We start from the raw sequence: 12,811 nt of genomic DNA on the forward strand, positions 1-12,811 counted from the left end.
TCAATTTCCATTGCAATGGCTAGTAGAAATTGGCTATACTGTGCCTATTCATCAATTCTGCCAATGCATTTCTGAACATTAGAGGACTTTAATATGAGGCGCAAAATTGTCTTTAAAGCAATGAAATACTATGATATTATTGCAGAGAGAAAACAGCTTTCAAATAATTTGTGGTAGGCAATCACATAAAAATGTTGATAAAACAAGGATACAAAGACCTACCGTACTTTGCTGTTCATTGCCTGTGCTAAACCCAAATGAACCCTCTCAGTAGGAGTTGCTGCAGACACAGTATTAAAAAAATAACGTTGCCAACTTCCACATCTTCTTTCATGGAAATGACTTTTAGAGCAGGCTGCAAAGCCTATCTGTTTTAATATTTTTTCCCCTAAAGAAGCACGTTGAAAGACAAGTGATTTTAGTCTGGCTGGGTGTGCCCTGAAAGTTGCCCTGGAGCAAACAGAAATTTTCCTGTGTGTTTTGAAATGACTGAAATGGTACATGGACTGTTTACTGCTACATGGCAGAGATTTTCGAAGAGACCAAAGGGATTTGGATGCTTAATTCCCATTACTTTAAATGGAAGACATGATTTATAATCTGCATCTATTATTATCATCAAGTGCTCAGTATTATTTGTATTACAGCAGTGCTTTAGGCCACACCCAGGTTCACTGTGCTAGATGCTGTAGAAATATAGGCTATTTTCAGAGCAACCTGAGGAAGCTGGATGCCCAATTTCCATTTTCTCTTTGAAAATTACAGCCATATACTAGTAAACAGCCCCTTCCCCAATGCTAGGTTCTGAACATTTCAGTCATTGAAACCCACACATAAGAAGATTCTATTCACTCCAGGTTCAATTTTCAACCACTCCCAGCCCAGTCAGACTAAAAACATTTATCCTTCAACCTGTTCCTTCAGGAACATTTTATTAACATAGCTTTGTAGCCTGCTGCGAAAATCAGCAGAAGATTCAAGTAAGGTGCACACTAATTCAAATATCTATGGAAGGTAAACCTTTAATTATGATCCTGCATTGAAAACTGTATCAAATTACCAGTAATTGTGCCTCTTCTTCTTTCAGTCGCTTTGCCTCCTCTCTTTGAGCATCCTGTGCAGCTACCTGAGCATTAAGCACATTCAGCAATTCTTCATTCTGTTCGGATTTTTTCTGGAAGTCCTCTATCCCTCGTTTTTCCTTGGCCAATCGGTCCTCTTCCCAAAGCTCTGCAAATATCTGTTCCTCTCTCTTCTCTTGCTTCTTCAATTCTTCCTTAAGGGCCAGTTGGGCCAGTCGGTCTGAACACACCTCCTTCTGATGTCTCCGACTCCATTGCAAACGAACCTCCTCACACTGTTCTCTGAACATGTATATAAAGACAAAAAGAGTCATAAGATAATAGGCAGCTAGTTTGGTGACTTTTGATGGAGACAGAGTCAGGGTCCTATGATCTGAGCAGAAGACACAGAGCCAGAAATTGCTGAATTCTAAAACTGGTTCTAACACCAACACTTGCTAAGGTCTGGGAAAGTCACTAAGCACCTCATCCTGCACTGGCGAAGTCAACAGGAATTTTTCCATTGACATTAATGGGAGAAGGCACAAGTCCTTAAGCTACATGGCTCAGTTTACCCACCTGTAAAATAGAGATAATATATAATTACACACATTCCAAATTTCTGTCTTAGCATTTGCTAATAACTCTGACACTGAATCACATTCAGAAACTGATCACCAGTGTTGGAATCTCCGTTACACTGTTCAGTAAGACCATACCAGATTTTATTGACCCTGGGACCTCTGGAGCCAAGGTGACAGCTGTCACACAAGAAACTAATCATACATGCTTCTGAGGATCACTGCTTTACATTGTAGGGTTTTTCCTTAACTGAACTAGTTGATGGCAACATTTTTAGTTAGCAGGGTTAGCACTGATGGCCTTGAGGGGAAACGTGAGTTTTAAAGAGTGATCTATGTGAACAGAAGGTGGAACACCTGGTGCACAGGGATAGGGACTGAAGGGAGGAAGCATGGAAGAAGGCATGAAGGTGAGGGTGGGAGAAGAATCTGGAAGGAGTGGTGCAGCAGCTAAGTTATTAGGGAGAACTGATAACCTCTCATCTAAGCCAACAAAATTGGGAATCTTATATATGTTCTCTGGGCATTCCAGAAGCTATAGATAACCATGGCCTTGATATCACATATGATAAATGAAAGGCATAGACATTTGAGGCCTTGCAGTAGCATGCATTCAGTTTAAGAGCTTGGACAAATAAAGCTTTTAGACATTGCAAGCCTGGCTGCCCACACTGATGTTGCTTTGTGTTGGCACTTCAAGTTAGCAGCAGTGCTCAGCACCTTTCCAGCTTGTTGGATGCTTTGGTTAACGTGCCTTACAACAACGTTTTAGTTCCAGTTGCCTTTTCTCACAACAGTCTTTTTTTGCTTTTCATAGAGCTCAGTATGGCTTGTAAGGCAGGTGAGAGGAGACTGAACAAGATGCAAGTTCTGTGATGATACAGAGATTCTGAGTATTGCATAAAGAAGTACTTGCTGATAGATCATTTTCCAGGAATTACACTTTTGATTGTGGGCAACATTTGAGTAGCTGGTAGAATATCCAGTTCTGTGAAATAGAATCACATCTCCTTTTCTAACAAAAATATTGAGTTTTAGACATTTAAATTATGACTTAAAAGGAGCATACAGAAGAACCAAACTATTTATTTCATATCCTGACTTTTTTTTTAATTTTTATAAAAGTCCACAGATGCCTTGGATTGTGTTTAGTTATCTCTAGCACTCCAATTGATGCCCTGCCTTAATACAGCTAACATGCCACCATCTGCTACCACCACATCTAGGGAGATAGCATGAGGGTGTGGTTAGGACATTGGACACTTCTTGGACTTAAATTTATTTCCTCCTCTGCAACGAAAGGATTTAGAATACTTCCCCTTTTCATATGCTGTTCTGAGGATGAGTTCAGTTCTATAAAATGCTCTGAAGGTATGAAATGCAAGGTAAAGGCTAAGAATTATAAATTAGGCTCACTGGCATCTTGCTGCATGTATGAAGTGTTAAACAACTATAAAATGCTGTTTCCAGTTTTTTTGCATTTTAGTTACAGTTAACAACCTGCATTTTAACTGTAGGTGTAACCTAATCTTTGGAGAGGCTTGTCAATGGAAAAGAAAGAACGATCAAAATGATCATGTGAGGTCCACCAAGCACAATGTATGGGCTTGTCTACACTACCACGTGGGGTCGATCTAAGATATACAACTTCAGCTACGTGAATAGTGTAGAATTTTGGGTAGAATTCAGTGACTAGACACTAAAAAAATCAGTATTAATGAGAAAATGTACTATTTCCATAGTGTTCCAAAGGAAATGTATAGTTCTTGAGATCTGAAAGGTATTATCCTAAGGAAAACTATACTCCCTCAATACAAGGGGTTCAAAGTTCTCTCAGCCATGAAGGGATTAAAATTTTGTTATTTTATTTCATGCAATCTGAATTTAGTAGTTTTAAGTAATTTAGTAGTTTCATGCAACTTGAATTTAGTAGAAATCTCAAGGAGAAAAGTTTGCCATGGTTAGAATTTTAATATAAAATAACTGTAAACTGATTGATTCCATCAAAGTAAGTCCTTCAAAGCAGCTTTAACAGCAACATATGAACATCTGCTCCCCCAGATGGCTGTTTTACTTCTTCACTTTGCTGTCCTAAGCCTCTTAACATTAAAAATGCAGACTGTATATAGTAATTTTGAGAAGACAGAAGCCAAATTTACTTCCCTCACAATGATTTATCCATGTAATGGATCTGAGACAAAATTGCTGTGATAACAGCCTTCTGCGTGAGATGCCTGTAGTGTTAACACAGGAAAGCGGGGAATACCATCTTTTTATGCAAACTCTGGCATTGTACATGTCTCTAAAATATATCAATAAGGAAAGTTCTCTTTGGCTCCAACTGATAGGATGGCGAGAAAGGGAAAATGGAATAACTCAAAAATTAAAGTTGCCAGTGATTTATTTAAAAAAAGTTATAAAACCATATTTTAATAAATAACCAGGCCCAAAGCAGCAGAGATTAGCACCGCCCCCTAAGTTACAAGAATCTTCCAAAACTAGATGGAAGGTGATATCACACTGTTGGACAGTTCTTCAAAACATTCCCCTCTTTCTACAAAGGTCATCTTTCCTAGGTTTAACTTCAGTGAGATGTCCTTCATCCAGGTTCCAATCTCATTTAGGCATCAAAATAGCTAGGATAAAATGTTTCCAGAGATAGATGTGATAGAAATAGAAACTGTTGTTGTTCACATTATTAATTGCTCACATTTGAGTTCATAATTTCTCACCAACACCCCCTGTGGTTTCATGAACTAGGTGAGAGAGAATATGAAGCTTTGCAGAACTACACCCATGAGAGTGATTATGGCTGAGGTACAACTGGCTATTACAAGCTTCTGAGAGAAGCCCAAGTAAAAGAACAGGCACCATCTCTACCCTGGCCATTGCACTGGCTCCCCAGAGAATCTAGGATAAAACTCAAGGCCCTTGTTCTTCTTCTTCAAAGTTTTCCACTATCTGAGCCCAAAATATCTCAAGAATAACCTCTCTCCCATGACCAGACCCTAAGACAACAACCAAGATAATCTGAAGCAATGGAAATATGGCTCATGAGTACAGGGGACAAAGCTTTAATTCATAGTGATAGAGTACCCTACCACAGATTAGAGTGACATCAGCTTTTGAAGACTTCAGGAGGAAGAGACCCTTTCTCCCCACATACCATGACACTAACCACCTTCACTCAGTGGGGAAAAGAAAGGATAAAGAAAAAAGGATTCAAAAATACTAAGCAAATGCATGAAACTGGAAGAAAGAAGGAAGATACCAGTCTTAAGAAGGAGGTCAAAAGATAATTCATTCAATCTGTTGACAGTTTGTGCTGGCTGTATTAAATTTTTTAAGGCACACACATAAAACACAGTTGAGAGAGATGGAATTCACTGCTGAGCAACGTTCCCTCTAATTTTTGACAGGCTGTGTGCGCAAAAAAATTTTTCTGTGCAAATTTTTGTGCGTGCAGTGTTTTGCCGTGTGCGCGGGGTTTAGGATCTGTGTGGGCACACACACGCGCACAGCTTAGAGGGAACAGTGTTGCTGAGCTGTACTTCCTTTGTGCCAGCAAAACCCGTGGAAAGGGTTACATGCAGTCAGGGGAGAAGGTTTCCATGTGCAAAAGGTCCTCTCCTCCCCCAGGAGATCCAGCACAGAGGGCGAGATAGGAGAAGGAGGGAAATAGCCAGAGTTTTCTTATGTCTAGGGCCAGATTTAAGAGCAGATGACCCAGGTGACTGCCTGGGGTGCCAGGCTTGGGGGCACTAGGCTTGGGTTGCTGTTTTTGATGTTAGCAACAAAAGGGAAAATAAAGGGAAGTAAAATGTTTCAGGTATTCTGTTTGTGGATTCATTTTTCACTAACCTACTAGAATGTTCTGGACCTTTGTAGAATCTCATGGAACCTTCCAGACTTTTTGAGAACTACCTTGAACCTTTTCCTTGAACCTCCTAGAATGTTGTCAGCCATGCCCTTATGGGTATAGAAGGGGCACGGTGTCAGTCAGTCAGATACAAGAACGAAGTGAAGTGAACTGAGAGCCCAGTGAGATCATTGTGAACCTTGTTTTACTGTCTAATTGTGAAAGTGTACTTGTGTTTTAAGACTTGAAGAGTGTAAGTAGCGACTAATAAAGGACATATTTAATGAGACACCAGCGATAGCTATCAAACCCCTATCTATGCAACAATATAAAAGAAATACTGTTACTTCTTTTGCCGTGCTGAACACATAATTGTGACTTTCTAAGATGGAAGAACACAGACACATAGATGCTGACACATGTGGAATGTTCAGACGTCAACGATAAACATCTCTGTCAAATTGGACAACATCCCCCACATTTTGCAACACATGAAGCACTTGCTACTCCAAGTTCTCCAATTCATTCATGATGCAGAGCTGAAGGACACTTTTCCTAATGTGTGGATAGCTTTGAGGATTTTGTTCATGCTGCCCAGTCACAGTCGTGAATGCTGAGCGCAGCTTTTCAAAGCTCAGGCTCATTAAAACATATCTTCAAATCGGTGGTGGCCAACGAGAGACTGAAGTTGCTTGCTATTTTATTACTTGAAAAATACCATTGGCCAGTGTTTGGATCTCTCTGAAGCTGTGCCTCAGTTTGCAGGAGCAAAGGCGAGAAAAGCAACCTTTTGAACTAAAGGACTAGAGTTAACATTCTAAGGCTGTCACCAACTGTAACACTATTTAATACTGGTCCACAGCTCAATTTCTTGCTGTTAGTCCATTTCAGTTATTCTTAAAATTAAAAAGTTTCTGTAAGTTTATAGGAAATGAATATTTTTATTTGATTATATAGGACATGAATAAATACAGATTTACAGATTCTAGCATGCAAATTTATCATCTTATATGACAGGGATAAATTATGCATGCAAATCATGCATCAAAGTCGTGAAATAGAATACAAATGCAATAAAAAAAATGAGGTATTCAAAAGTTTAACAAATGGCGGGAGAGGGAGGTGCCGAAGATGCCCCTTGCCTGGGGCGTCATTTGGGGTAGGGCTGGCCCTGCTTTTGTTCCAGTGATTCTGTATCCCTAGAATGATCCATGTGGCCACTGCAACAAAGATGCAAATTAGGATAGCCCTGCAGGCTGCTCGAGTTTATACCGGGAGCCACACTGGCCCCAGGTAGTTCAAGAACAAGGTGGGGGCAAGGTCCCTCTCAGTGCTAATGCAAAGATCTACAGAAAACGACAATGGTTAGGCTGTCGCTGTGCAGAGACCACTGCCTGTCATGCTCACCAATACTATCTGATTGTTTATTTGTACTCCTGGGTCTGTTGTCTTGTCTTATATTTAGGCAGAGGCAGGAGCTACCTTTCTGTTCCTTGTTTTTACAGTGCCTAGCACAACGGGGCCCAGGTCCATGACTAGGGTGCCTAGTGTTACAGTAACACTAATAATATTGGACAAAGACTGGAACTCTTCTCCTGGGAGGTTGATACTTCAAGTTTAAAAGTAGCTACTGCTTCCTGTTAATGCTGCTATGGGAACTTGCAACAAATAGGCACTTTAACCAGAGAAACTCTAAGATAGTTTGTATGTGGGGATCTATAGGACAGGAATTGTACCCAGGACCAGTACAGAGGTCCTGGGAGGAGAAGAGAAAAAGTAAAGATCCCAAGATAAAAGGCCATAGAACAAAAGGAGAAGAAAAAGTGAACATCAAAACAGAAGAGGTACCAAGAGTAGGATGGGAGTGAGGGAGAGAGAGGTAACTAAGTCCTATGAAAGGCTGAATGTGAGACAGAAACATCACTAGAGACGGTGCAGGAAAAAAGATAAATGATAGCTTTGCATATCACAGTTGACTGTCCTACTGCCTCAGGTGCCATCAGAATCCTCTCCATCACATTACATCTTTGTAGGTTACACTTACCTTTTCATTATCCTATAAATGAGCTTAGTAAATTCTGAGCAACAGTTCAAATATATTAACACAATATGATTACCCCAAACCATGAAGTGACTAATTAAAATGCTCATACAGCACTGCAAGAGCTGTGGTACAAACAAAAAAATGCCCAAATCCCATGTTCCAGCATAACTATTTAGGAATAAATTATATGTGTTAAGAAATGTTTATTATCCAGTAAAAAGTTAATTTTTCATCTAAATATTTTGACTCGAGTGATAAGGGATGATTTGAGGGATGACAACCTTTTCTGATCATGCACAGCAAAGACATGCTGTAACTGATACAATCATCATTCATGGACAGAGCCTATTCTTTCATTTCCACTTTGGTAGTATTTTGTATTCCATTGTTCAAAAACTAGTCCAACTCCAATCGTCTTAGCTTTATGTTACTATCTCCAATGCTAGATGAATGGCAACTTTGTAAATCTAATTTTCTAAGGCCTTCCAAAAACAGTGACCCACTTCTGACACACAATTTGAACAGTTCACCATGCAGTTTGCTTAGCCGGGGTATGAAAATGGTTGCATGTGCAAACTACTAAGGCAGTCAGGAAATGTGACCTTGGAACAATTTTAAGACCAAAGTGAGTTTTAACAGCTTAAATTAGGAGCTGACAGAATGGAGGGATATAGTATAAATTGCAAGGGCCTCATTTGAGTCTGCATCTGAATTTGCACCTGCATATGTTGCATGAGCACCTATCCCAGCACACAAGATCAATATCTGAGAGAGTAAAAGGACATTTGTTTGTCTGAACTGGGTACTTGGACTTTAAGGAGAGGGTACGCTCAAGTCTTCCTTGATTTTCCTTTCCAGCTTCTATATGTTAGAGAGTAGGAGCTAAGGATTCCCGAACATTGAGGTTTGAGAGGGACCCTTCAGAAAGGATTATAATTCACCTACATGTGAGTTATTTCCATCTCTTCCCCAGAAAACTAAAGATTTCAAAGAACTGAACTAGTTAGATTTATTGTGCCAACACCTCGGGGTGATGAGCACCTACAACACTCACTGACTTCAAAGGAAGGTGCAGGGCTCAGCACCCATGAAGATTTGGCCCAGAATGTTAGATCACGCTGTATGAGAAGGAAAAAAGTTAGATCCTTAGCTCAAAATGGCCACTTATATCACTTCTAAAGAGTTGTTCAATGAATTTAAACCCTGATTTTTTTTGGATAGTTTCAACTTTTTCTCATTGAAACTCATGAAAGAATATATTCAGCTATACAAACCTATTTTTAGGCCACATTCACTTCTGGGCATTTACACACTGCATGTACCAAACTAAAATATAACTTTACATCCTATTGAGGAACCACAAGAGTGATTGAATTCGCAGGGTAAAGTGCTAAGACAGTCACATGTGAAATGATTTTTAGTCTTTATAAATGAAAGAAACTTCCATTGTTTCTGAATGTTTGAATCGAGGGATGGTCAAAGTGCAGCTCAATGTGGCCTGCTGCCATGTTCGTTTAGAATAAAATGTGTAGTTTACACACAATAGGGAGTATTGCTTGCTAGGAGCTATCTTGATCTGGACCCGCATTGCAAGCTTGGACCTCTTGTCCTCACAGGCTGCACCTCTTTATTGAAAATAAGGACTACAATCTGCTCCACTGTATTCAAGTTAGGTGAGGCCCTTTAGCTCTTGGTAAGTAGTCAGCATGGCCATCAACTGGACAAAGTTTGGACACCTCTGTCATAAACCGTGTTGAAACTTAAATACACATCAATTCAGTTATATTTATCTTTCCCTCCTTAATTTACAGTCTCCATTCCTGTCAGATTATTTACTTACCACTTTCAGTCTGAGAAGATTTTTTCACTGAGTTACCTGAACTGTTGCTCTCGCTTTAGAGCAACCAATTTTTGTCTCTCTTCCTCTCTCTTCTCTCTCAGCACTTTTGCTCGCTCTCTCATTTTTGCTTCTCTTTCCAGCATGGTTTCTTCCATTGACTCCATCTCAGTGAAATAGCTCTTTTCTTCTGCTTCCAGAAGTGCCCGAAGCCTGAAAGGAAGTAAATTTCAACAAAAGCTAAACAATCCTGTCTGTTGAATGCTGCAGCTTTAGTACATTTACTATGAGATTATCCGATCGAAAGTTTTTAGTTAATCTTGTCTAACAGAATCTATGCTCAGAAGTGTGTGTGTGTGTGTGTGTGTGTATAATCTATTATACACAAACCATGAGAGACAACTAGCTCCCTCAATCATTTTCTTATCTGATGGCATGTCAGTTTAGCATACGGACAAAGCAATAGATAGATCTCTATGGTCATTTAGGGTCCACTCAAGCATTGGTATGAAAGGAGTTATGCCATCAAAATTCTGACATCACCTGAGAATGGACAGACCCTTGTGCATCTCTGCTGGGTCTGTTGCTCTAAAAGATGAAGCAGTTAAAATACGCTGCCATTTAAAAAAAAAAAAAAAAAAAAGTAAGGGCATTGTTCAGAGATCAAATCCTTGGAAATCTGCTACACAATGAAGCTTGAAATGTAATTTAATTTTAAACATTACAGTATGTAAAACGCACGTGGTTAAATATGACATTTAGGCCAAAATATGACATACTTCAGAAGTGTTGTAATTCACTCTGGAATCAATGGATCTTAAAGAGGTGGGGAACAAGTCTACTGCCTTCTTGTGGAAGCCATCAGTATAAAAATCAATGATAAAGTACACAAAAGACAAAATTGGAGCTCAAGTTCTCATTGTAAAAAGTGAAAAACAAATACAACCCAAACGACTTGTTCTCCAAGGGGGTCACTTTCAGAGCTGGCATCACAAACCTTAGTGTTGGGGTCGGCTCAAAGTGCTGTACCTCAATATCAAAGGAAGATCAGTGGCCAAGAGGGATGTCCTCCTCCAGTTGGCTGTAGAACACAAAGCACTCATCATCTTGCTTCAGGAAACATCCTTTATCACTGTTTCTCAACTTGTGCCATTATGTCTCACCTCCATCATAGGCAATATGGGATAGCATTCTACATCAGGGAAGGTAATCTAGCAACTCCAGTCTAATCATCAGGTCAAAGTGATGTCACTGAATGGTAGGCTATAAAAGTGAAGGACCTGACTCTTATTTATGTCTACAAACCTTCATCTGCCAACTGGCCAACTCCTATGTTACCCATCTTTTAAGGATCTTCTGTCCATTGTGGTGCTTTTAATTCACATCATTCTCACTGGGGATACACAGATGATGATATGGATGGTGTGAGGCTAGAGGGGGAATCAACGGTTGATATGCAGCTTTTATATGATCCTAAGCTGTCACCCACTTTCCATAGCAAACAATGAACCTCAAATTCTTTCCTCACCTCACTTTAAAAAACAAAAACAAACAACAGCTGGTCAGTACTCTCCAGTGGCCACAGAGCATAAACTGCTTGATATGCTTCCTCAAACCCAGCATCAGCCTAATCACAACAGGCACACAAATTCCAACAACAAGTGGCCTTTGGAAACCTCAGTGGAATTTCCAGAAAGCAGCATAGGACCCGTTTCATTCTGAGTTCAAGCTGTCTGAGTCTTTACCCACACAGCCCATAATTGGAACAACATCAGTGCAGTCTCCCAAGTTTCTGTGATAAAATTCTGGCCACCACAAAGAAATATATACCCCTCCACTCCCCCCAGGATTTTGTCAACAATTAATTCCTGGACAGTCATCTGATGCAACCAGACTGTATCAGGAATTTAAATCCAGTAAGAATGAATAGGTTTGTGACAAAAAGCAGAGACCTTATTTATCTTCTAGCTCAAACAAGGCAAAAGCGATGGAAAGAAACTATCTCCAAATTGAACTTCACACTTTCCAGTTGCAAAGTCTAGCAAACTATTAAGAGATTGAGTGGAGAGTCTAGGCTGGTCAAGAAGGAATACCCAGCCACAGCAAACTCCACCACATCCCAGCTGGTAGCCAATTGCAGAGCTCCTAATCAAGACAAAGCTTTCAGTCACACAGTTAAAATGATGGTTCCTGAGAAATGGCAGGTTCAGGGAGTGGATACGAACCTGATGACTCCTTTTACTCATCAAGAGCTCAACCTGGCTATACATCAACTGCAGCCTAATAAGGCTCCTAGTCCAGATACCATTCACAATGAGTTTGTTTCTCAATTTTGGTCAATCAGCAAAAACTGGCTGCTTCAAATTCTGAATTGTACTGAGAATTGCAGTATTCCAAAACCCTGGTGCAGAGCAGAGGTCGTAGCTGTTCCCAAGCCAGGAAAACCATTGACAGACCCAGAGAGCTACTGACAGATTTCTCTGCTGTGCGTTAACTACAAGCCGATGAAGAGATTAATCCTGATGTGGATTAATGAGGTAGTCACTCCTCAGCTGCCTCGCCTTTAGGCTAGATCCAAGATCAGGAACTTTATCTGACTCAAAATATAGAAAATGCATGAAAGTCTGGAAAGAAAGTTTGGGCAGTCACTATTGATCTGACAGCAGCCTATGACACTGTGTGGCATATTAACTTGCAGCAGCTTAGCAGTCAGCCTATTTCCTGTAGGCTAATGATGCAGTTCATCTGAGAAATGGTTCGCAGCTAAAACTTCCTCCTGTAAATTGGGCAGAAAAATCAGTCACCTTAAATGTCTCCATAATGGCCTTCCACAAGAGTCAGTTTTGGCTCTCATTTTGTCCCAGAGATATACCTCCAACCTCCCTGAAACACAAGCCGAGAAGTATATGTATGGTGAGAACATCTGTATTGCTGACACTGGAAATTATTTCCCCAGGATCAAAGGGAATCTCAGTCAGCGTGGATATGCTGACAATTTACCTCCAGCCATGGAGATTAATCCTAGTGAAAATAATACAGTGGCAACTACTTTCCATCTAAACAATCGTCTTGCCAATTGACCGATCTCAATCTGGGTCCATGGACGACTGCTGACGTTCCATCCAGTTGTCACATAGTTGGGAGTAAAACTCGACCATAGCCTGACATACCAGTCCCACTTGGAACACCTGCAAATGAAGATTTCTTCCCATACCACTTTGATATGAAAACTATCAGGAGCCTCCTGGAGAGGAGACCCTTCAGTCCTTCATTCATCTGTATTGGCCTTTGTGCTTGTTCCAACTGAATGCTGCTCTGCAGTTTGGGGGCAGAGGTGTCACACTCAACTTTTTGACACTGAACTGAATTCAGCCACTCATTATTAGCAGCTGCTTGAATTATAGACCAATTTTCAGTCTGTATGTGCTA

General features: G+C 40.3%; 1 protein-coding gene across 2 annotated transcripts in view; it reads right to left on the reverse strand.

Annotated features, from left to right (window-relative positions):
• CFAP53 (cilia and flagella associated protein 53) overlaps positions 1–12,811 on the reverse strand; it is a 35,377-nt gene that overhangs the window by 11,855 nt on the left and 10,711 nt on the right. For both annotated transcript variants that reach the window (XM_084628999.1, XM_084629000.1), the window contains exons 3-4: positions 9,422–9,595; positions 1,061–1,364 (exon numbers count right to left, since the gene is read on the reverse strand). In XM_084628999.1, coding sequence (XP_084485125.1) covers positions 1,061–1,364; positions 9,422–9,595 — 478 coding nt within the window. The remainder of the gene's footprint in view (positions 1–1,060; positions 1,365–9,421; positions 9,596–12,811) is intronic.

The sequence above is a fragment of the Lepidochelys olivacea genome (assembly GCF_965140295.1).
Source record: "Lepidochelys olivacea isolate rLepOli2 genome assembly, chromosome: 5".
Lineage (NCBI taxonomy): Eukaryota > Metazoa > Chordata > Testudines > Cheloniidae > Lepidochelys > Lepidochelys olivacea.